This window comes from Leptodactylus fuscus, chromosome 5 (genome assembly GCF_031893055.1).
Source record: "Leptodactylus fuscus isolate aLepFus1 chromosome 5, aLepFus1.hap2, whole genome shotgun sequence".
NCBI classification, from domain to species: Eukaryota; Metazoa; Chordata; class Amphibia; order Anura; family Leptodactylidae; genus Leptodactylus; species Leptodactylus fuscus.
This window is the reverse complement of record NC_134269.1, coordinates 21,443,870-21,468,289: the sequence shown is the minus strand read 5'-3', so window position 1 is coordinate 21,468,289 and position 24,420 is coordinate 21,443,870. Positions and strand designations below refer to the sequence as shown.

The 24,420-nt window shown below is 42.8% G+C and overlaps 1 protein-coding gene and 9 non-coding genes across 12 annotated transcripts in view; 1 reads left to right on the top strand and 9 right to left on the bottom strand.

The window, feature by feature from the left end:
- Positions 1-822: 822 nt before the first annotated feature.
- Positions 823-963, bottom strand: LOC142205808 (U4 spliceosomal RNA). The gene has a single exon (XR_012716768.1). It is a non-coding gene; the product is annotated as a U4 spliceosomal RNA (small nuclear RNA).
- A 1,839-nt stretch (positions 964-2,802) lies between these two features.
- Positions 2,803-2,943, bottom strand: LOC142205388 (U4 spliceosomal RNA). The gene has a single exon (XR_012716396.1). It is a non-coding gene; the product is annotated as a U4 spliceosomal RNA (small nuclear RNA).
- A 1,157-nt stretch (positions 2,944-4,100) lies between these two features.
- TRNAK-UUU (transfer RNA lysine (anticodon UUU)) lies at positions 4,101-4,173 on the bottom strand. The gene has a single exon. It is a non-coding gene; the product is annotated as a tRNA-Lys (tRNA).
- A 989-nt stretch (positions 4,174-5,162) lies between these two features.
- On the bottom strand, positions 5,163-5,303 carry LOC142205796 (U4 spliceosomal RNA). Its single transcript, XR_012716757.1, has one exon. It is a non-coding gene; the product is annotated as a U4 spliceosomal RNA (small nuclear RNA).
- Positions 5,304-6,694: 1,391 nt separating this feature from the next.
- TRNAK-UUU (transfer RNA lysine (anticodon UUU)) lies at positions 6,695-6,767 on the bottom strand. The gene has a single exon. It is a non-coding gene; the product is annotated as a tRNA-Lys (tRNA).
- A 999-nt stretch (positions 6,768-7,766) lies between these two features.
- On the bottom strand, positions 7,767-7,907 carry LOC142205176 (U4 spliceosomal RNA). The gene has a single exon (XR_012716206.1). It is a non-coding gene; the product is annotated as a U4 spliceosomal RNA (small nuclear RNA).
- A 593-nt stretch (positions 7,908-8,500) lies between these two features.
- Positions 8,501-24,420, top strand: part of ATG4D (autophagy related 4D cysteine peptidase) — a 20,039-nt gene continuing 4,119 nt past the window's right edge. The window contains exons 1-10 of one of the 3 annotated variants that reach the window (XM_075272649.1): positions 8,501-8,552; positions 16,319-16,539; positions 16,778-16,861; positions 17,726-17,899; positions 20,155-20,479; positions 21,780-21,844; positions 21,917-22,059; positions 22,195-22,273; positions 22,359-22,435; positions 23,453-23,572. In XM_075272649.1, coding sequence (XP_075128750.1) covers positions 16,368-16,539; positions 16,778-16,861; positions 17,726-17,899; positions 20,155-20,479; positions 21,780-21,844; positions 21,917-22,059; positions 22,195-22,273; positions 22,359-22,435; positions 23,453-23,572 — 1,239 coding nt within the window. In that variant the 5' untranslated portion in view covers positions 8,501-8,552; positions 16,319-16,367. Of the gene's footprint in view, positions 8,553-8,916; positions 8,937-14,625; positions 15,107-16,318; positions 16,540-16,777; positions 16,862-17,725; positions 17,900-20,154; positions 20,480-21,779; positions 21,845-21,916; positions 22,060-22,194; positions 22,274-22,358; positions 22,436-23,452; positions 23,573-24,420 lie in introns of those variants that run through there. The other 2 variants (XM_075272650.1, XM_075272648.1) reach the window with 2 other exon arrangements.
- Positions 11,468-11,540, bottom strand: TRNAK-UUU (transfer RNA lysine (anticodon UUU)). Its single transcript has one exon. It is a non-coding gene; the product is annotated as a tRNA-Lys (tRNA).
- Positions 13,542-13,682, bottom strand: LOC142205785 (U4 spliceosomal RNA). The gene has a single exon (XR_012716746.1). It is a non-coding gene; the product is annotated as a U4 spliceosomal RNA (small nuclear RNA).
- Positions 14,617-14,757, bottom strand: LOC142205773 (U4 spliceosomal RNA). The gene has a single exon (XR_012716735.1). It is a non-coding gene; the product is annotated as a U4 spliceosomal RNA (small nuclear RNA).

Genomic DNA, 24,420 nt, shown 5'->3' with positions numbered 1-24,420 from the left:
ACTTTGGGGGGAAGGGGGGATAAGTTTTAATGCCTGCAATTAGAATGCATTTGCTTTGGGCCTCCACGTATAGCGGAGACTCGGTTGCTATGGCAGAGCGGCCGCCATTATTCTTACAGACCCGGCATCCCGGCAATAGAACGGCGGATGCCAGGAAGGGGGTTTTAGACGCCGGCACAGGTGCCGGGGCCTGCAGCATTGTCACGCTCCTGTTGCTGCAGGAAGCCAGTAGCGGCAGGAACATGGCGATCTCCACCACATTTGGACTATAAGACGCACCCTCATTTACGCAAAAAAGTGCGTCTTATAGTCCGAAAAATACGGTATATTCTGTGGGGCAGGTCGATCACGTCAATACCAAATTTATATAGGTTTTACTAAAATGTTCAAAAATTCAAAACTTTCAAAAATGTGAAAGTTTCTTTCCGTCACCGTATTGTGACACCCGGAACTATCTTATATTTCCGTGTACGTTGCTACATAAGAGCTCTTTTTTTTAGCCGGACAAGTTGTATTTTAACATTACGATTTTGAGAATTGGATGAAGCTTTATTAATTTTTGTTGGAAAAGACGATAAAATGAGGGTCTAGGTGTTTGGATAATTTTGAGGTTCACATCTGTGTTTGATTGTCCATACGAAATCAGTTTTTAAAACTGTCACGAAATTCTCAGAAGATGATTTCATATGGTTTACTTTTAATCTTATTGATGACAATAGGCTGTAAGATCCATCAGCAGTAAATATCCCCAGCCAATGCTTCTTTTGTATGTTACTTCTTCAAACCGTAATAATCATCTCTGTCCTTTATAACACATTTCAGTCTCCTGAGAGACTGTCAAAAATTGCCAATGCTGACTGTATTTCAAGTCATCATGGCGGGGTATTGGGTAAAGTTTTCAATCAGCAATAATCACGCCTCGGATAAACCTCATGGGCTATGATACTGCCACTGCGCAAAGCTAAAGATACATTGATGAGGTCTGGAGCACCTTATACAGGGTAGTCAGTAAGCCTAAGGAGACACCAGCAGACAGGAAATACAGAGCAGGGGATTCTGGGAGTGAATATGCTAATAGCTCATTAGTCACAGTAGGCGGGCTGTAAGGACTGAATCCTTACTTATATTACTGTCCCTCTTGTCCACATTGACCTCTGTATATATCAGTATTTTCCCCATAGACGTGTCTCTTACTTATTGATTATAGATATATGAAACCTTATCAGAATATTGATGTGTGATGTCTAGTGCAGGATCTCTGCCTTTACTCTATGTTGTACTTATGCGCTACTTAGTATATCTGAGATATTTACTGTACTATGTTCCATCCTATACAGTGTCGCAGTACAGTGAATGTTTGCAATTTAACAATTAATTTGTGAATAAACTTAGTGGAGGGGATATCGTCACTCCATAGGGAGAGAACCACCATTTAGATGTGTGGAGTCTTATTAAGCCATGAGCGCTCCACTGTGCAAAGGAACATGGGAAGAATATCCAAATCTGACTTCCATGATGTAATTAGGAAGCCAGTGCCTCAAGTATGCACACCAATAGAGGGCGCTGACTGAGAATGTGCAAGTCTATCTTCCATGATGTAATTAGGAAGACAGAGTCTCAGTCAAGCAAACCTATAGATTTGGATTTGTTTCTTATTTCTTGTTAAATTTCTTTCTGGCTTTCAATAAAATTTGATTACACCTAGAAATTGGAATGGTTTCAGAGGGCCGGACTAATATACTTAAGGCTTCCCGCACACGACCGTGAAAACAAATCCGTGTGCGAAGCCTGCTCTGTTCTATTCTGTGGTAGTAGACTAGAACAGAACACAGGATGTCTGGAGCGCAGAGCACAAAGCCTGCCCATTGCTCCATCACAATCACATTCCCCATTGCAGCCCCACTACACACACAGTGCTACATTGCAGCCCCCACTACACACACAATGCTACATTGCAGCCCCCACTACACACACAATGCTACATTGCAGCCCCCACTACACACACAATGCTACATTGCAGCCCCACCTACACACACAGTGCTACATTGCAGCCCCCACTACACACACAGTGCAACATTGCAGCCCCCACTACACACACAGTGCTACATTGCAGCCCCACTACACACAGAATACTGCCTATCGCACCCCCGCCCGCACAGTATAGTAACCATGGCGCTCCCCACAGCCCGACACTGAGTACTCACCTCTCAGCATCTTCTCCCAGTCAGTCGGGACAGTTATGACGTCAGCACGCGCGCGGGAGACGGGTGCACAACCTCCCAGCACCTTGTCGCATGCATTACCAAAATAGCCTAGCGTAGTCACATCAAGATACGCTGTGGAGAAAAAACTTGACGTGATAGAAGAAAAGTAAGTGCAGATTTGAGTTCAGCATGTCAATTTCAGTATCAAACAGCTCAAAAATTTAACTCAACAGAATTTTTTTTTTTTTTGTTTCCCTGTGTAATCTGCCTGTAATTGATTAAATCTGACTAAGATCTGTTCTAATTCTCCTACTCCTGGGTGTAATGCAAGCTTTGCAGCCCTCTGTATCATGCTGTGATAAATCACACATCCATCCACACTTCCTCCATCACTGAAATGCCTCATGTTCAAGCCTATAGTGTCCTCCTACCACTGACTATTAACAGGTGGAGAAGAGCAAGCAGTGGGATAATAAATTAAGTAAATGAAGACTATGTAACAAAACATGTAATAACATGAATAGATTTAAAATTGATTAAATAAGTATTACAGAAACAACTGTAACATATAGATCATCTGTCCTTTACAACATATCAGTCTCCTGAGAGACTGTCAAAAATTGCCAATGCTGACTGTATTTCAAGTCATCATGGTGGGGTATTGGGTAAAGTTTTCAATCAGCAATAATCACGCCTCGGATAAACCTCATGGGCTATGATACTGCCACTGCGCAAAGCTAAAGATATACTGGTGAGGTCTGGAGCACCTTATACAGGGTAGTCAGTAAGCCTAAGGAGACACCAGCAGACAGGACATACAGAGCAGGGGATTCTGGGAGTGAATATGCTAATAGCTCATTCAGTCACAGTAGGCGGGCTGTAAGGACTGAATCCTTACTTATATTACTGTCCCTCTTGTCCACATTGACTTCTGTATATATCAGTATTTTCCCCATAGACGTGGCTGTTACTTATTGATTATAGATATATGAAACCTTATCAGAATATTGATGTGTGATGTCTAGTGCAGGATCTCTGCCTTTACTCTATGTTGTACTTAGGCGCTACTTAGTATATCCGGGATATTTACTGTACTATGTTCCATCCTATACAGTGTCACAGTACAATGAATGTTTGCAATTTAACAATTAATTTGTGAATAAACTTAGTTGAGGGGATATCGTCACTCCATAGGGAGAGAACCACCATTTAGGTGTGTGGAGTCTTATTAAGCCATGAGCGCTCCACTGTGCAAAGGAACATGGGAAGAATATGCAAATCTGATGTAATTAGGATGCCAGTGCCTCAAGTATGCACACCAATAGAGGGCGCTGACTGAGAATGTGCAAGTCTATCTTCCATGATGTAATTAGGAAGACAGAGTCTCAGTCAAGCAAACCAATAGAGGGCGCTCCCTTTAACATCATGCCGATCTTCTCAGAGGCCTTTGTTTGCAATGATGTTAGGATTTTACCAAGTACAGTCTCTTGGGTAAAATCCCAACATCATTGCCTCCTAGGAACCTATCTATAACACATAGTGTAGAATACAGTCAGGGCTCCTAGGAACCTATCTATAAAACATAGTGTAGAATACTGTCAGGGCTCCTAGGAACCTATCTATAAAACAACTCTATATCACAGTACATTGTATGTTTGTAATGTAACATGTAATGTGGACACCATTATAATCTGTGGGGTCCATGGTAACTGCTGTTTTACTGCTACAACTAACCCAACACTGGTATGAACCTAGCCTTAGACAAATTTAGATTATAGGTAATGATAGGGTTAACTTTGCAGGATTTATAGCACAACGCACTTGGATGATATCCGGGTTATACATGATTCCCATCCATGTCCATAAACATGTTTACTTAATTTTATTAAAATCTTCCGCCCGAACAGGGACTTGAACCCTGGACCCTCAGATTAAAAGTCTGATGCTCTACCGACTGAGCTATCCGGGCTCTGTACACTGCACTGAGCTAATGACTCACTGGTGGAGCCACCTACTGTCCGACTGCTATTAATTTGTTTATGTAGCTCACCGTCTTCTTCTATCGTATTCACTGATCATACATCGCATTAACCCCTTAATCACATTGATTTTCTGATTTTGCATTTCGTTTTTTTTTCCTTCTCGACTTTCTAAAAGCTATAACTTTTTTTTTTTTTCTGCTGACAGTCTTATGAAAGCTTCTTTTTTACAGTACTATATAAAAACCCGCAGTTGGTAATCTTCTTAAAGACTTAATTTTTAGAGCGTTCACCGTGCGGAAATGACACTTTCCCTGTATTCTGTGGGGCAGGACGATCACGGGAATACCAAATTTATATTGTTTTTATATGTTTCATTTACAAAAATTCTAAACTTTCAAAAATGTTCAAAAATTCTAAATCCTTTTTGTACAAACCGTGTTTTGTTTTTTTAATGGTTTGTAAGCAATCGGACACCAGGCGCAAGTGTGACCCTAGTGTCAGGCATTTCGGACATCAGGATATCTAATTTGTTAATGTTCATTTTCCTTTGCTTATTTTTATGTCCAGTCCAGGGGGAGATTTACATTTTTGGATTATTTTTTTATAGTTTTTGAAACTTTTATTTTTTGTAGACCCCTTGGGAGTCTGATCACCCATACAATATACGGGATTGCGGTATATTGTAACCTTCATTTACTTCTATTACACGCTGCCATAGAATCTTAGTGATGACAAACCTATGAGACGTCTATAGGTTCCCAGCTGTCATGATATTTAGGTGCCTGGGACATAATAGAATGAGGTATCTAAAGGGTTAACAGTCTATTTCCAAAGGTTTGGATAAGGCTGAACTATGAAGAACCCGCCATGCTATAAAGTTACAGAGAAGTGAAAAAAATTCCACCAACAAGTTCTCCTTACACCTTCCTACAAATCTTAGGTTTTAACAATCTCTGTCCTTTACAACACATTTCAGTCTCCTGAGAGACTGTCAAAAATTGCCAATGCTGACTGTATTTCAAGTCATCATGGCGGGGTATTGGGTAAAGTTTTCAATCAGCAATAATCACGCCTCGGATAAACCTCATGGGCTATGATACTGCCACTGCGCAAAGCTAAAGATATACTGGTGAGGTCTGGAGCACCTTATACAGGGTAGTCAGTAAGCCTAAGGAGACACCAGCAGACAGGACATACAGAGCAGGGGATTCTGGGAGTGAATATGCTAATAGCTCATTAAGTCACGGGCTGTAAGGACTGAATCCTTACTTATATTACTGTCCCTCTTGTCCACATTGACTTCTGTATATATCAGTATTTTCCCCATAGACGTGGCTGTTACTTATTGATTATAGATATATGAAACCTTATCAGAATATTGATGTGTGATGTCTAGTGCAGGATCTCTGCCTTTACTCTATGTTGGACTTATGCGCTACTTAGTATATCTGGGATATTTACTGTACTATGTTCCATCCTATACAGTGTCGCAGTACAGTGAATATTTGCAATTTAACAATTAATTTGTGAATAAACTTAGTTGAGGGGATATCGTCACTCCATAGGGAGAGAACCACCATTTAGGTGTGTGGAGTCTTATTAAGCCATGAGCGCTCCACTGTGCAAAGGAACATGGGAAGAATATGCAAATCTGACTTCCATGATGTAATTAGGAAGCCAGTGCCTCAAGTGTGCACACCAATAGAGGGCGCTGACTGAGAATGTGCAAGTCTATCTTCCATGATGTAATTAGGAAGACAGAGTCTCAGTCAAGCAAACCAATAGAGGGCGCTCCCTTTATCATCATGCCGACCTTCTCAGAGGCCTTTGTTTGCAATGATGTTGGGATTTTACCAAGTACAGTCTTTTGGGTAAAATCCCAACATCATTGCCTCCTAGGAACCTATCTATAAAACATAGTGTAGAACACAGTCAGGGCTCCTAGGAACCTATCTATAAAACATGGTGTAGAACACTGTCAGGGCTCCTAGGGACCTATCTATAAAACATAGTGTAGAACACAGTCAGGGCTCCTAGGAACCTATCTATAAAACATAGTGTAGAACACTGTCAGGGCTCCTAGGAACCTATCTATAAAACATAGTGTAGAACACAGTCAGGGCTCCTAGGAACCTATCTATAAAACATAGTGTAGAACACTGTCAGGGCTCCTAGGAACCTATCTATAAAACATAGTGTAGAATACTGTCAGGGCTCCTAGTGACCTATCTATAAAACAACTCTATATCACAGTACATTGTATGTTTGTAATGTAACATGTAATGTGGACACCATTATAATTTGTGGGGTCCACGGTAACTGCTGTTTTACTGCTACAACTAACCCAACACAGGTATGAACCTAGCCTTAGACAAATTTAGATTATTGGTAATGATAGGGTTAACTTCGCAGGATTTTATAGCACAACGCACTTGGATGATATCTGGGTTATATCTGATTCCCATCCATGTCCATAAACACGTTTACTTAAATTTTATTAAAATCTTCCGCCCGAACAGGGACTTGAACCCTGGACCCTCAGATTAAAAGTCTGATGCTCTACCGACTGAGCTATCCGGGCTCTGTACATAGTGCTGAGCTAATGACTCACTGGTGGAGCCACCTACTGTCCGACTGCTATTAATTTGTTTATGTAGCTCACCGTCTTCTTCTATCGTATTCACTGATCATACATCACATTAACCCCTTAATCACATTGATTTTCTGATTTTGCATTTCGTTTTTTTTCCTTCTCGACTTTCTAAAAGCTATAACTTTTTTTTTTTTTTCTGCTGACAGTCCTATGAAGGCTTCTTTTTTACAGTACTATATAAAAACCCGCAGTTGGTAATCTTCTTAAAGACTTAATTTTTAGAGCGTTCACCGTGCGGAAATGACGCTTTCCCTATATTCTGTGGGGCGGGACGATCACGGGAATACCAAACTTATATCGTTTTTATTATGTTTAATTTACAAAAATTCTAAAGTTTGAAAAATGTTCAAAAATTCTAAATCCTTTTTGTATAAACCATGTTTTTTTTTTTTTTTTTGTTTGCAAGCAATCGGACACCAGGCGCAAGTGTGACCCTAGTATCGGGCATTTCAGACATCGGGATATCTAATTTGTTTATGTTCATTTTCCTTTGCTTATTTTTATGTCCAGTCCAGGGAGCAGGGGGTGATTTACATTTTTGGATTTTTTAAATAGTTTTTGAAACTTATTTTTGTAGACCCCTTGGGAGTCTGATCACCCATACAATATACTGGATTGCGGTATATTGTAACCTTCATTTACTTCTATTACACGCTGCCATAGAATCTTAGTGATGACAAACCTATGAGACGTCTATAGGCTCCCAGCTGTCATGAGATTTAGGTGCCTGGGACGCAATTGAATGAGGTATCTAAAGGGTTAACAGTCTGTTCCCAAAGGTTTAGATAGGGATGAACTGTGAAAAACTCTCCCTCTCTGTGCTAAAAAGTTACAGAGCAGTAAAGTAAATACAACCAACAATTTCTCCTTACACCTTCCTACAAATCTTAGATTTTAACAATCTCTGTCCTTTACAACACATTGCAGTCTCCTGAGAGACTGTCAAAAATTGCCAATGCTGACTGTATTTCAAGTCATCATGGCGGGGTATTGGGTAAAGTTTTCAATCAGCAATAATCACACCTCGGATAAACCTCATGGGCTATGATACTGCCACTGCGCAAAGCTAAAGATCTACTGGTGAGGTCTGGAGCACCTTATACAGGGTAGTCAGTAAGCCTAAGGAGACACCAGCAGACAGGAAATACAGAGCAGGGGATTCTGGGAGTGAATATGCTAATAGCTCATTAAGTCATGGGCTGTAAGGACTGAACACCGACATATAATACTGCCCCATTTGTCCTCATTGAGTTCTGTACACATCAGTATTTCCTCCATAGACGTGTCTGTTACTTATAGATTAGCGATATGAGGCTTTAGCAGATTATTGATGTGTGATGTCTAGTGCAGGATCTCTGCCTTTACTCTACGTTGTACTTCTTTCATCTTTGTTTCATGTTATACACTCTGTACTTTCATGGCTGTTGTTTTTACAAGTTCCTGTTGCGGTTTAATTTTATTAAAATCTTCCGCCCAAACAGGGACTTGAACTCTGGACCCTCAGATTAAGAGCCTGTATGAGTAACGTAACCCCTTCCTGCTGGAGACTCCCATGTTCTGTCTGTGTCCGCTCTGTAACATCCGCACCTTATACTATACAATCTCTTTAGTTTCTGTCCCATGTGCAGGAAGCCGCCGGCACCGATATATGAGGGAGTTACATTCCCCGCACACTCGGCAAATCTGAGTCTGCACGTTTATAGGGAGTTTAAGGTGATATCTGTGAAGGGCTTGTAAAACATTAGTTTTGCAGCATATTGTATGGGACATCAGACCCTCTAGAACAGGAGTCGGCAACCCCCGGCACGCGTGCCAAGGGCATCACGTGATGCAAAAACAAAACTGCTATCATCATACTATGGGGGTCTCTTCACACCCCACAGTATAGTTTGGAGCCCAAGAGAAGGGGATCAAACATAAAAAATAATGTTGCTTACCTTCCCAGCGCTCTGGATCAGCTACGTTCACTCCGGCGCTTCTGCACGATGTAAGAAACCGCTGCTAGGACGCCGACGTGACCTCTGAGACCCAATCAATAGTCGCGGACTTCAGGCAGAAGTGCTGAAGAGAACGGAGTGGCTCCGGAGCACAGGAAAGGTGAGTAATATTGTTTTTTATGTTTGTCTGTTGGCCCTCTGCTTATTATACTCTGGGGTCTGAAGAGACTCGACAGCATAATAATAGCTAGTGAGTGGCACAAATTGCAATTTTATCAAAGTTAGAATATTATATTGTATGCAGGGGCCACTATGGGGCATAATACTGTGTGCAGGGGCCCGCTATGGGGCATAATACTGTGTGCAGGGGCTACTATGGGACATAATACTGTGTGCAGGGGCCACTATGGGGGATAATACTGTGTGCAGGGGCCACTATGGGGGATAATACTGTGTGCAGGGGCCACTATGGGGGATAATACTGTGTGCAGGGGCCACTATGGGGCATAATACTGTGTGCAGGGGCCACTATGGGGGATAATACTGTGTGCAGGGGGCACTATGGGACATAATACTGTGTGCAGGGGCCACTATGGGACATAATACTGTGTGCAGGGGCCACTATGGGACATAATAGTGTGTGCAGGGGCCACTATGGGACATAATAGTGTGTGCAGGGGCCACTATGGGGCATAATACTGTGTGCAGGGGCCACTATGGGGGATAATACTGTGTGCAGGGGCCACTATGGGGGATAATACTGTGTGCAGGGGCCACTATGGGACATAATACTGTGTGCAGGGGACACTATGGGACATAATACTGTGTGCAGGGGCCACTATGGGACATAATACTGTGTGCAGGGGCCACTATGGGGCATAATACTGTGTGCAGGGGCCACTATGGGGGATAATACTGTGTGCAGGGGCCACTATGGGGGATAATACTGTGTGCAGGGGCCACTATGGGGGATAATACTGTGTGCAGGGGCCACTATGGGACATAATACTGTGTGCAGGAGCCACTATGGGACATAATACTGTGTGCAGGGGCCACTATGGGACATTATAATGTGTGCAGGGGCCACTATGGGGGATAATACTGTGTGCAAGGGACACTATGGGGGATAATACTTTGTGCAGGGGCCACTATGGGACATAATACTGTGTGCAGGGGACACTATGAGGGATAATACTGTGTGCAAGGGACACTATGGGGGATAATACTGTGTGCAGGGGCCACTATGGGGGATAATACTGTGTGCAGGGGCCACTTTGGAGCATAATACTGTGTGCAGGGGCCACTATGGGGGATAATACTGTGTGCAGGGGCCACTATGGGGGATAATACTGTGTGCAGGGGCCACTATGGGACATTATACTGTGTGCAGGGGCCACTATGGGGCATAATACTGTGTGCAGGGGCCACTATGGGGGATAATACTGTGTGCAGGGGCCACTATGGGGGATAATACTGTGTGCAGGGGCCACTATGGGGGATAATACTGTGTGCAGGGGCCACTATGGGACATAATACTGTGTGCAGGGGCCACTATGGGACATAATACTGTGTGCAGGGGCCACTATGGGACATAATACTGTGTGCAGGGGCCACTATGGGGGATAATACTGTGTGCAGGGCCCACTATGGGGCATAATACTGTGTGCAGGGGCCACTATGGCACATAATACTGTGTGCAGGGGCCACTATGGTACATATTACTGTGTGCAGGGGCCACTATGGGACATTATACTGTGTACAGGGGCCACTATGGGACATAATACTGTGTGCAGGGGCCACTATGGGGGATAATACTGTGTGCAGGGGCCACTATGGGACATAATACTGTGTGCAGGGGCCACTATGGGGGATAATACTGTGTGCAGGGGCCACTATGGGGGATAATACTGTGTGCAGGGGCCACTATGGGACATAATACTGTGTGCAGGGGCCACTATGGGGGATAATACTGTGTGCAGGGGCCACTATGGGACATAATACTGTGTGCAGGGGCCACTATGGGACATAATACTGTGTGCAGGGGCCACTATGGGGGATAATACTGTGTGCAGGGGCCACTATGGGGGATAATACTGTGTGCAGGGGCCACTATGGGGGATAATACTGTGTGCAGGGGCCACTATGGGGGATAATACTGTGTGCAGGGGCCACTATGGGGGATAATACTGTGTGCAGGTCATCAAGAAAATGGACACAAGAGGTTACACAACTTGAGCAAGTGCAGAGATTAATAAAGAGGGTAATGCGGATACAATCACATTACTATCGCTTGGTAATCCCATTTGTTTTCGCCTTCCATAGTCCTCAATGGTAAACGAACCTGATACTTCACTGTCTGTTGTGCATCCTTATTTTTGGATGGAGCAAAAGTGTTCCACATCAGACCTTTGTCTCCTGATGACCCCATTATAGTGAAGGGGGTCCCCCGGGCTCTGTGTGTAATGGCGGCCTGTCTTCCAGTGGTTCAGGCTTCCTTACGTAGAGCCAATGCTAGTGTGAACCTGGTGTTAGTAAGTCATTTACTGAACTGTGTTCCAGCCTGCACTGTGTTGTAGAATACCAAATGTTTGCAATGTAAGGTCTGATTGTAAATAAAGTTATTCAAGCAACCTGAACTTCTTAACAATAATACTTTGTTCTTCTAACTTGTTACATTTCATTAAAAACTTCCGCCCGAACAGGGACTTGAACCCTGGACCCTCAGATTAAAAGTCTGATGCTCTACCGACTGAGCTATCCGGGCGCTCTGCTGGCTGTGTCAGGTCATGTCGTCCTGCAGAAACTTCCCGCCATCTGTTTGCTTTCACTCTGTTCATGTAGCCTTAACACTTTCCTCTCTGCACACCTGCCCATAGCATAGAAGTATGAAAGAAGCCTGCACTTATACGAGGGATCTACATTACATGCACACTCGGCCTGCACAGTGGTATACAGCTGTATATACCAAACCGTGCGTCTGTCATTGACTCTCACTGTTAAAGGGGATGTGTGACCAAGGTGTGACCTATGGACCTATCACATATCTCTGGCCAAACATCCTATACAATAAAGGCCAGTGTACTCCTTAACCCTTTCCTGACATCTGCTGCAATAGGGCGGCGGAATATCAAAGCTTTATTTAAAAAATAAATAAATCCAAAATTTCAGTTCACCCCAAAACAAAATAAAACCTAAACACATGAACTTTAAAATAATAATAATAATAATAATAATAATCATAATAATAATATATATTTCCCCATACGCTATAGCAGGAAAAAAATCTATTAACAAAAATAAAATCCTTAACAAAAAAATTAAAGTTGCCATATTCTGACACCCGTCACTTTTTTAGATTCCTGTGTACAGGGATGCCTAGGGCGTCTTTTATTTTGCAGGGTCAGGTGTATTTTTTCGTTCTACCAATGTCTATCACTTTGATCACTTTTTAATTAAAATTATTATTAGTGGTAAAAAAGCGGCGGTTCATCGTATGGGGATAAAAAAAAAATTAATTTGTAGATATGTTTGGGTTGATGGGATATCGTCACTCCATAGTTAGAGACCACCATTTAGGTGTGTGGCGTCCTATTAAGCCATGAGCGCTCCACTGTGCAAAGGAACATGGGAAGAATATGCAAATCTGACTTCCATGATGTAATTAGGAAGCCAGTGCCTCAAGTATGCACACCAATAGAGGGCGCTGACTGAGAATGTGCAAGTCTATCTTCCATGATGTAATTAGGAAGACAAACCAATAGAGGGCGCTCCCTTTAACATCATGCCGACCTTTTCAGATACTATACCTGGTAAAATTCCAACATCATTGCAAACAAAGGCCTCTGAGAAGGTTGGCATGATGTTAAAGGGAGCGCCCTCTATTGGTTTGTCTTCCTAATTACATCATGGAAGATAGACTTGCACATTCTCAGTGAGCGCCCTCTATTGGTTTGCTTGACTGACACTCTGTCTTCCTAATTACATCATGGAAGTCAGATTTGCATATTCTTTCCCATACAGATATTTTTGGATATGTGTGTTTTATGTGATTCACAGTAATTTTTTGTTCTTTTATATGTATTCTAGGGAACGTGGGGGCAATTAGAATATTTTGATTCCATGTAATGTTTTTATACTTTGGCAAATCTCCCAAAAGCCGCATGGGGAAGCTTGATAAAAACTTTTGTATAAAAATTAATAAACTATTAATTAGATTAGAAAAAAAATAAACATAAAGCAATGATACATCCTGGCATCTGAAAACGCCCGCTCTACAGGCGTATAAAAAATGATTTCCCGACTATATATTTAATGCTATATCGCGACAAAAAACAAGAGCCAAGCCGCTGCTTTTTTCACCATTTCATCTCCTATAAAAATCGATAAAAACATCAGACATTCCTCCAAATGGTAGAAGTAAAAGGACAGGCGGCGCCACCGAGAAAGTCGCCTTGTACACGGAAATATGTAACAATTGCAGGTATCGGAATATGGGGATGATAAAGTTTTTCTTAGCAAAGTTTTAGACTTTTTTATGGGGTTATGATTGTACCAATACATAGAAGACAGGTAATTGGCTGAGGAAAGAACTGCTGCACTGATTTGTACAATCTCACCCGCTCCTGGCCTTGTCTCCAGCTCTCCCAGTACGTGGCTATAGATGGCGCCATTACAAAGCACACCTAATCCCACAATTGCAGAGCCCCGGTAGAGATCTACTACCAGTCTCCATAGAACACTCATCTAGCTTAACCACCTGCATCAGTCTCCTGAGAGACTGTCAAAAATTGCCAATGCTGACTGTATTTCAAGTCATCATGGCGGGGTATTGGGTAAAGTTTTCAATCAGCAATAATCACGCCTCGGATAAACCTCATGGGCTATGATACTGCCACTGCGCAAAGCTAAAGATATACTGGTGAGGTCTGGAGCACCTTATACAGGGTAGTCAGTAAGCCTAAGGAGACACCAGCAGACAGGAAATACAGAGCAGGGGATTCTGGGAGTGAATATGCTAATAGCTCATTAGTCACAGTAGGCGGGCTGTAAGGACTGAATCCTTACTTATATTACTGTCCCTCTTGTCCACATTGACCTCTGTATATATCAGTATTTTCCCCATAGACGTGGCTGTTACTTATTGATTATAGATATATGAAACCTTATCAGAATATTGATGTGTGATGTCTAGTGCAGGATCTCTGCCTTTACTCTATGTTGGACTTATGCGCTACTTAGTATATCTGAGATATTTACTGCACTATGTTCCATCCTATACAGTGTCGCAGTACAGTGAATGTTTGCAATTTAACAATTAATTTGTGAATAAACTTAGTTGAGGGGATATCGTCACTCCATAGGGAGAGAACCACCATTTAGGTGTGTGGAGTCTTATTAAGCCATGAGCGCTCCACTGTGCAAAGGAACATGGGAAGAATATGCAAATCTGACTTCCATGATGTAACTTGGATGCCAGTGCCTCAAGTATGCACTCCAATAGAGGGCGCTGACTGAGAATGTGCAAGTCTGTCTTCCATGATGTAATTAGGAAGACAGAGTCTCAGTCAGGCAAACCAATAGAGGGCGCTCCCTTTAACATCATGCCGACCTTCTCAGAGGCCTTTGTTTGTAATGATGTTGGGATTTTACCAAGTACAGTCTCTTGGGTAAAATCTTAACATCATTGCCTCCTAGGAACCTATCTATAAAACATAGTTTACAGTGCAGTAAGATAAATACAACTAACAAAGCAGTAAAGTAAATACTAACAACAACTTCTCCTTACACTTTCCTACAATCCTCAGGTTTTATCAATCTCTGTCCTTTACAACACATTTCAGTCTCCTGAGAGACTGTCAAAAATTGCCAATGCTGACTGTATTTCAAGTCATCATGGCGGGGTATTGGGTAAAGTTTTCAATCAGCAATAATCACGCCTCGGATAAACCTCATTGGCTATGATACTGCCACTGCGCAAAGCTAACCCCAAGTCCTGAGCAGCGGCAGCCACACACTCAGCGCTACCCAGCCAGCTCACAGCGACTCCCTGCACTGACCCGCAGAGGATGATGGGACAGTGCATACTAATGAGCCGTGCCTCAGCACTACCCGACCCGCCCCACTCTATCACGCGCCACTTTGCCAATAAAGTTTATTCCACCGGTAATACTCGGCTTCCGTAGACGTAACCGCGTCTCTTGGTGTGACGTCAACCGTCACCCGGACGTGTCTCTAGGGTGTTGGTAACGGAAGGGCGGAAGTGAAGCGGAAGTCCTACCGACCGATATGGGCATGTGATTTCCGGCGGGGCTTCCTTTGGGATGAGATGAGGTAAGATCGACTGAGTGGGTTCAAAGGTCATAAAACCTGTATTTTGTGTCCCTAGGTGTGTGGTCTAGTTGTTTGCGGACTGGCCCATTGTTTACAGGAGGGGGGTGCTCGTGTACGGCTGGTTTACCTTGGTGACAGTTCCCTGGGAAATATGTCCTTGATAATAGGGGTGAAGCCCTTTAAATGAGGGACATCTCACTGCAGGAGGATGGTGCAGTCCTTCGAGGGGCTGTTCAGGTTTTAGTTGCCTCCATTCCCTTTATGGCCATGAGAACATTGTCACTGAGTGGGTGGGTTTGTGATATGTGACAGGGTTCTTAAAGGGGCAGTGTCGGCTACAATCAGCCCCACGCCAAATAGCAGCGTTGTAGGATCTGCCTAGACAACCCTCTTTTATACTGTTCGTTAAAAGTTTACTTTCTCCCATAAACAGCGCCACACCTGTCTGCAGGTTGTGTCTGGTATTACATCTCTGCTCCATAGAAGTGAATTGGCTGAGTTGCAGTACCACACACAGCCTGAGGACCGGTATGGCGCTGTTTATGAGCTTAATGTCCTCAAGAGATTGTATGTAAGCCTTAAAGGGATTCTCTAAGAACCCTGTGTGTTATGGACCATCACAAAACGGGATATGTGTTATTTTTGTCAGATTTCAGGGATCCCTCAATAGACTCAAATCTATGAGGTATCAAGGAAATTGGGCAAATCCCTTTTAGAACGTCGTTTTGTATTTCAAGAGCCTGGAGGTCAGACCCCCACCATATAAACCATCTATTAGTAGTCACCAGTAGATCTGAACGTCCCGAGACCTCCACAGATCAGCTGCCTGAAGTGGCTACAATCTCTTCCTTGTCACGTTCATCATTCACATGGTACAACAACAGCACAGTCCTATTCAATTGAATGGGGCTGAGCTGCAATACCAAGAACAGCCACTATACAATGTGTGGCACTGGGCTCGGTATTATTCAGTGAAGCGGCTGCAGTAATCACCTGACCAGCTGATCTGTGGGGGCCGCCATCAATTACATATCGATGACCTCTCCTCAGGAGTGGGGGTCTAACCATCAGTCCCAGAGGTGGGACCGTCACGCAAATGACAAGGTTAGCGACATGCCATAATAGTGTAAGATGGGAATATCCCTTTAAATAAGAGGCTCTGAATGTAAGCTGTGATTTGGGGGTGACTGACCCGCTCCCTTCTCCCCCCAGGCTGGCTCCCGTCATGTTCTTCCCCTCCTTGAGAACACAGACTAGATAAATGAATTCCGTGTCACCAGCGGCCGCTCAGTATGGGAGCCCAGAGGGTCGACGACACCAGAGCCATGACCCGCCTCAGATGGGGTATCAGGGAGCAGGGCGAGACGGAGCCACGGACGAGGTGGATAAAATAAAGAGCAAACTACTGACAGCATGGAACAGCGTCAAATATGGTAAGAGGGCGAGACTTGTTACATCTGTACCTGGGAAAGCTGGGTGCCATTGGACATGTACCATGTAGAGGCAAGCACCCAACTTTCCCATACTGTTATATATCAAAAACAGGGTGCAACATCTGACCCATAACTGCGTACTAAATAAGGCGGCCATATTGGTGTCACCCAGCTTTCCCAGAAGCAGATATCATAGTGATTGCAGGGCCCCCTGTATACTGATATTTCTTTGGCCTAGGTTGGACGGTGAAGATGAAGACGCACTTCAACAGGTCTTCCCCCTTATACCTGCTGGGTAAACACTACTACTTCCGGTATGAAGGTGAGCGCAGAATAACCCGCCCCTTTAATCCCTGACTTATAGTAGCAGTATTACAGTATACAATCTATAGACACAGGGAGGGATTACTAGAAACAGCCCTTGGCCTCCCAGTTTCTTCTCTAGTGCACTCCTGGTCAGTACACATATGACAGACTTCTGGCCCTGTGGCTTGAGTCTGTCTTTGGGGTCTTACTTAGTTACTTCTTACAATGTTCTGGCCCATCTGGTAAAATTTATGAAATGTGGGGTTTGATATCCAGGACTCCTGCAGATCAGCTGTTTGAATAGTCCCCAGTATTCAGTTGAGCACGGCAGTCTCTTCACAGAATACTAGGCACAGCGCAGTACTGTGCTCGGATCAAACCCACTCACTTGAATGGGACTGAGCTGCTGCTGTACTATGAGATCAGGTCACTATCAAATTCTTTGATCTCCTCTCTGATTTCCATGATGGCTGGCAGTCTGGGGGTGGTAAATGTATGACCCCTGACCTCTGGGGTGCTGGAGTGAGAAGATTCAGGATACACAGCCTTCCACTGTCAGAAAGGAGAAAATGAACCTTTTAATGGCAAAAAAAACCTAGTTTGTAAGATTCTATGGGGAAGGTTGTGGCACAAAAAGGTGTGTGGTTAGTATGGGGGAGGGGCACCAAAAGGGAATGGGCATGGCATGGTCTTCAAGGTGGTCCGGGCCCAGGAAGAGAAGGAAAGGGAAATGTAAATGCTGCTAAAATGTACAGATGGGACGCGGCTGACTTGTGCGGAACGGTTTCAGAGAGGGGGGGGGTCCAAGCTGAGCTTTTGCACTAAGCGCCACGCCACTGTATATTGCCGAGTCCATTGTGATCTTCTTCTCTGCTCCCAGATGACATAGAACAATTTCAGCAGGATTTCGTCTCCAGGGTGTGGCTGACCTATAGACGCGATTTCCCTGCACTGGAAGGGACCCAGCTCACTACAGACTGTGGATGGGGCTGTATGATCAGGAGCGCCCAGATGATGCTGGCCGAGGCTCTCCTGATGCATCTTCTCTGCAGAGGTCAGTATTGCAGCTTCTCTTCATTGTGGCACATAGATTACACTTTGTGACAACTTGTTAAAGGGGTTGTCCAGGATTTGGAGGCACCTGAGAGAAAAAAAAAAGAAGACATACTCCTCTATCCCCTGTTGTCTGGTCCCAGCCCCCAGGATGTAATACTACATCCTATGTACAAGACTATAACTTCTATAATACTGCCCCCTACAGACAAGACTATAACTACTATAATACTGCTCCTATGTACAAGAATATAACTACTATAATACTACCTCTTATGTACAAGAATATAACTACTATAATACTACCTCCTATGTACAAGAATATAACTACTATAATACTGCTCCTATGTACAAGAATATAACTACTATAATACTGCTCCTATGTACAAGAATATAACTACTATAATACTGCTCCTATGTACAAGAATATAACTTCTATAATACTGCTCCTATGTACAAGAATATAACTACTATAATACTGCTCTTATGTACAAGAATATAACTACTATAATACTACTCCTATGTACAAGAATATAACTACTATAATACTGCTCCTATGTACAAGAATATAACTACTATAATACTACTCCTATGTACAAGAATATAACTACTATAATACTGCTCCTATGTACAAGAATATAACTACTATAATACTGCCCCTATGTACAAGAATATAACTACTATAATACTGCCCCTATGTACAAGAATATAACTACTATAATACTGCTCCTATGTACAAGAATATAACTACTATAATACTACTCCTATGTACAAGAATATAACTTCTATAATACTGCTCCTATGTACAAGAATATAACTTCTATAATACTGCTCCTATGTGCAAGAATATAACTTCTATAATACTGCTCCTATATACAAGAATATAACTACTATAATACTGCTCCTATGTACAAGAATATAACTACTATAATACTGCCCCTATGTACAAGAATATAACTACTATAATACTGCCCCTATGTACAAGAATATAACTACTATAATACTACTCCTATGTATAAGAATATAACTACTATAATACTGCTCCTATGTACAAGAATATAACTACTATAATACTACTCCTATGTACAAGAATATAACTTCTATAATACTGCTCCTATGTACAAGAATATAACTACTATAATACTGCTCCTATGTACAAGAATATAACTACTATAATACTGCTCCTATGTACAAGAATATAACTTCTATAATACTGCCCCTATGTACAAGAATATAACTACTATAATACTGCCTCCTATGTACAAGAATATAACTACTATAATACTACTCCTATGTACAAGAATATAACTTCTATAATACTGCCCCTATGTACAAGAATATAACTTCTATAATACTGCCCCTATGTACAAGAATATAACTACTATAATACTGCCTCCTATGTACAAGAATATAACTACTATAATACTACTCCTATGTACAAGAATATAACTACTATAATACTACCTCCTATGTACAAGAATATAACTACTATAATACTACTCCTATGTACAAGAATATAACTACTATAATACTGCCTCCTATGTACAAGAATATAACTACTATAATACTACCTCCTATGTACAAGAATATAACTACTATAATACTGATCCTATGTACAAGAATATAACTACTATAATACTGCTCCTATGTACAAGAATATAACTACTATAATACTGCCCCTATGTACAAGAATATAACTACTATAATACTACTCCTATGTACAAGAATATAACTACTATAATACTACCTCCTATGTACAAGAATATAACTACTATAATACTGCTCCTATGTACAAGAATATAACTACTATAATACTGCCCCTATGTACAAGAATATAACTACTATAATACTGCTCCTATGTACAAGAATATAACTACTATAATACTGCTCCTCTGTACAAGAATATAACTACTATAATACTGCTCCTCTGTACAAGAATATAACTACTATAATACTACTCCTATGTGCAAGAATATAACTACTATAATACTACTCCTATGTACAAGAATATAACTACTATAATACTGCTCCTATGTACAAGAATATAACTACTATAATACTGCTCCTATGTACACGAATATAACTACTATAATACTGCTCCTCTGTACAAGAATATAACTACTATAATACTGCTCCTCTGTACAAGAATATAACTACTATAATACTGCCCCCTACAGACTAGAGTATAAGTTGTACTGTATATATTTTCCATCTGCCTGTGTTTTGTACTGATGTAATACTCTCTCTCACCTCCAGATTGGTTCTGGCCGGAAGCACTGAACACCCTTTTAGTAGAGATGGAACCGCTCCGCTCGTCCTCCCCTCCCACTTTTAGTTCCTTATCCTCTATATCTTCACCTGCCTCTCACACAAGTCATCTGCACTCTCACACGGCCTCCCGCCATTCTAGACCTCACGTACAAGACCCTCACCAAGAGCACATCCATAGGGACATCCTGCGATGGCTCTCAGACTGTCCAGATGCCCCCTTTGGTCTTCATCACATGGTGAAATTAGGAGGAAGCCTTGGCAAGAAAGCAGGAGACTGGTATGGCCCAAGTATTGTGGCTCACATCTTGAGGTGAGGAAGATTCTTTGCATCCCAATAAGTGTATCTGAGGAGTTTGTCTCTTTGATGATGTCCCTGATCTCTCCTGTACTCACTGCTGCCCCTTGTTATGAGGGGTAAAAACTCATCTTTGCCCTTAGAAGCTACATATCACCAGAAGGCCCCTACTTCTCCAGTAGTCACAGCAGAATACCACCCTCATGGTTCACCAGTAGTCACAGCAGATTGCCCTACCCCCTTTCTCCAGCAGTCATGGCAGTATTGCTACCTCTCACATTCCCCAGTATTCTGTAGGAACCCCCCCACAAAATCTCCTGTAGTTAGAGTACAATACCATCCTAAAGTTCCCAGTAGTCCCAGCAGGCCACCTTTCCTTAACTTCTCTAGTAGTCCTTATAATAAAATAGCCTACTCAGGTTCCCCAGTAGTCACAGCAGCCACCTCTCCTCAACTCTCCTAGTAGTTAGATTGGAATCCCCTCCTCAAGTTCCCTAGCAGTCACAGCAGGCCACCTCTCCATTACTTCTCTAGTATTCAAAATATAATACCCTCCTCAAGTGTCTTCAGTAGTGATAGCAGGGCACTTTCCCCAAACCCCTCTAGCAGTTTGTGTAAAATAGCCTCCTTAAGTTCCCTAGTAGTCACAGCAGGGCACCTCTTCCCAACTTTCCTAATAGTTAGAGTAGAATCCCCTCCTTGTGTTCCCTAGTAGTTACAGCAGGGCACCCCTTCCCAACTTTCCTAGTAGTTAGAGTAGAATCCCCTCCTTGTGTTCCCTAGTAGTCACAGCAGGGCACCTCTTCCCAACTTTCCTAGTAGTCAGAGTAGAATCCCCTCCTTGTGTTCCTAGCAGGGCACCTCTTCCCAACTTTCCTAGTAGTTAGAGTAGAATCCCCTCCTTAAGTTCCCTAGTAGTCACAGCAGGGCACCTCTTCCCAACTTTCCTACTAGTCAGAGTAGAATCCCCGCCTTGTTTTCCCTAGTAGTCACAGCAGGGCAACTGTGGCCAACTTTCCTAGTAGTCAGAGTAGAATATCCTCCACAAGTTCCCCAGTAGTCACAGCAGGGCACCCTCCCCATCTTCCCTTGTAGTCGTAGCAGGTTATCATACAGCCCAGTTCCTGCCATAGGGCACCATTTTGGAGGCACTGTATTGTGAACCTTGTGTTGGAGGTTCTCCAGACGTCACTGAAGGTAACTGATATATTTCACAAATGTTTTGTTGGTCCCCACTCGCAGCCCCCACTGTCCGGAGCGCTGAGATAAATCTGCCGGTTCCTGTTACATCTCATGTCTGACTTTGTGTCCTCAGGAAAGCGCTGGAAACATCTCCTCAAGTCCCTGAGCTGTCCGTGTATGTGGCTCAGGACTGTACAGGTATGGCATACAGGGGGGAGCGGGACTGAGGGCTGTGACCGGTGCTATCCCTGACCCTATGGATCTGCTCAGTGTACAGGGTCGATGTGGAGCAGCTGCTGGATACAGGTGATCCTGCCCCGGGTACGAGCAGCGCAGGAAGAGCCGTCATCATCCTCATACCTGTACGTTTAGGTGGAGAGAGCTTCAACCCAGTGTATAAACAGTGCATCAAGGTAATAGGATCGGCACATGATAGGGGATGGTGAGATGTTACAGGCTGAGATGTACCAAGATCCTGGTAGAATTGTGAATACAGCTCTGAGTGTGACTGGAGTATATTGTCCTACTGATCTTGTCTTCATTTCCAGGAATTCCTGCAGATGCGATCCTGTCTGGGCATTATAGGAGGAAAACCGAAACATTCACTGTATTTCATTGGTTATCAAGGTTTGTACTCAGTGGAGCATCAGAGGATCGGGGAAGATTGGTTACAATATATGGGAAGCTTTATATCATATCCTTGTATTGTTAGATAACCATCTGCTATACCTGGATCCACATTACTGTCAGGCGTACGTGGACACCAGTACTGAAGACTTCCCTCTAGATGTGAGTATGACTTTGTCAGTCAACAAGACATGTATCTGCTAGACTTGTATGTGTTACATCCTGTATTATATACTCCAGAGCTGCACTCCCCCAGGTGAATAGTAAGCGCAGCTCTGGAGTATAATACAGGATAAGTAATGTAATGTATGTACACAGTGACTGCACCAGCAGAATAGTGAGCGCAGCTCTGGAGTATAATACAGGATAAGTAATGTAATGTATGTACACAGTGACTGTACCAGCAGAATAGTGAGTGCAGCTCTGGAGTATAATACAGGATAAGTAATGTAATGTATGTACACAGTGACTGCACCAGCAGAATAGTGAGCGCAGCTCTGGAGTATAATACAGGATGTAACTCAGGATCAGTACAGTATAAGTAATGTAATGTATGTGCACAGTGACTGTACCAGCAGAATAGTGAGCGCAGCTCTGGAGTATAATACACAATAAGTAATGTAATGTATTTACACAGTGACTGTACCAGCAGAATAGTGAGCGCAGCTCTGGAGTATAATACAGGATAAGTAATGTAATGTATGTACACAGTGACTGCACCAGCAGAATAGTGAGTGCAGCTCTGGAGTATAATACAGGATGTAACTCAGGATCAGTACAGGATAAGTAATGTAATGTATGTACACAGTGACTGCACCAGCAGAATAGTGAGCGCAGCTCTGGAGTATAATACAGGATAAGTAATGTAATGTATGTACACAGTGACTGCACCAGCAGAATAGTGAGCGCAGCTCTGGAGTATAATAGAGGATGTAACTCAGGATCAGTACAGGATAAGTAATGTAATGTCTGTACACAGTGACTGTACCAGCAGAATAGTGATTGTAGCTCTGGAGTATAATACAGGATAAGTAATGTAATGTATGTACACAGTGACTGCACCAGCAGAATAGTGAGCGCAGCTCTGGAGTATAATACAGGATGTAACTCAGGTTCAGCTGTAAAGTGTTGGTTAGAGGCAGACACACACTTGAACATTTTGTGTTTTCTTCTCCATAGACTTTTCACTGTAATTCTCCCCGTAAGATGTCTATTGTTAAGATGGATCCCAGCTGCACAATCGCTTTCTACGCTAGAAATCAAGCAGATTTTGGAGTACTTTGTGATCATCTGACAAAGGTACATGAGACCTGCTGTTGACATGGCACATAGATTCATTGCTTTACATTGCCTCTCTGACACAAAATAGTAAAAAGTTGCAACATGTGTAAAAAAAAACAAAAACCCAAAAAGTATTTTTCGGACTATAAGACGCACCTAGGTTTTAGAGGAGGAAAATAGGGAAAAAAAATTTTGAAGCAAAAAATGGTAAAATATTTAATATATGGGAGTTGTAGTTTTGCAACAGCTGCAAGGCCACATTGACAGGTGACCCTGCAGCTGTACGGGGACGCATAGAGTGTTATTTTTTTTTTTTGCGGGGCCAGAAGTACTTTTTAGTTATACCATTTTGGGGAATATCTATTGCTTAGATCACCTTGTATTGAAAAAAAAAACGGTGGTTTATGATATATGATTTTCTACTTTTATATATATATATTCTAGGGACAGGAGGTGATTTAGAACTTTTATTTATTTCATATTTTTATTATATATTTTTAAAGCTTTTTTTTTTTTTTTACTATTTTATTCCCCCCCGGGGGCTTGAGCCTGCGGTCACTTGATTGCAAGTCCCATAGACGGCAGTACAACTGTATTGCCGTCTATGGGACATTCTGTGTATTAGTATTACGGCTGGTCATAGAGACCAGCCGCAATACTAACACAGCAGTGACAGGCCTGGGAGCCTCATTAGGCTCCCGGCTGTCACCCAAACAGGTCGGCTCCTGCGATATCGCCACACAGGAGCCGGCCTGCAACTTTAAAGGTACGGGGCCGGTGGGGCCGGTCCCCAGAAGGGGAGAAGGGGCCACCGATACTGACCCGGCATCCACTGTACTAGAGAGGCGGATGCCGGCAAGGGATAG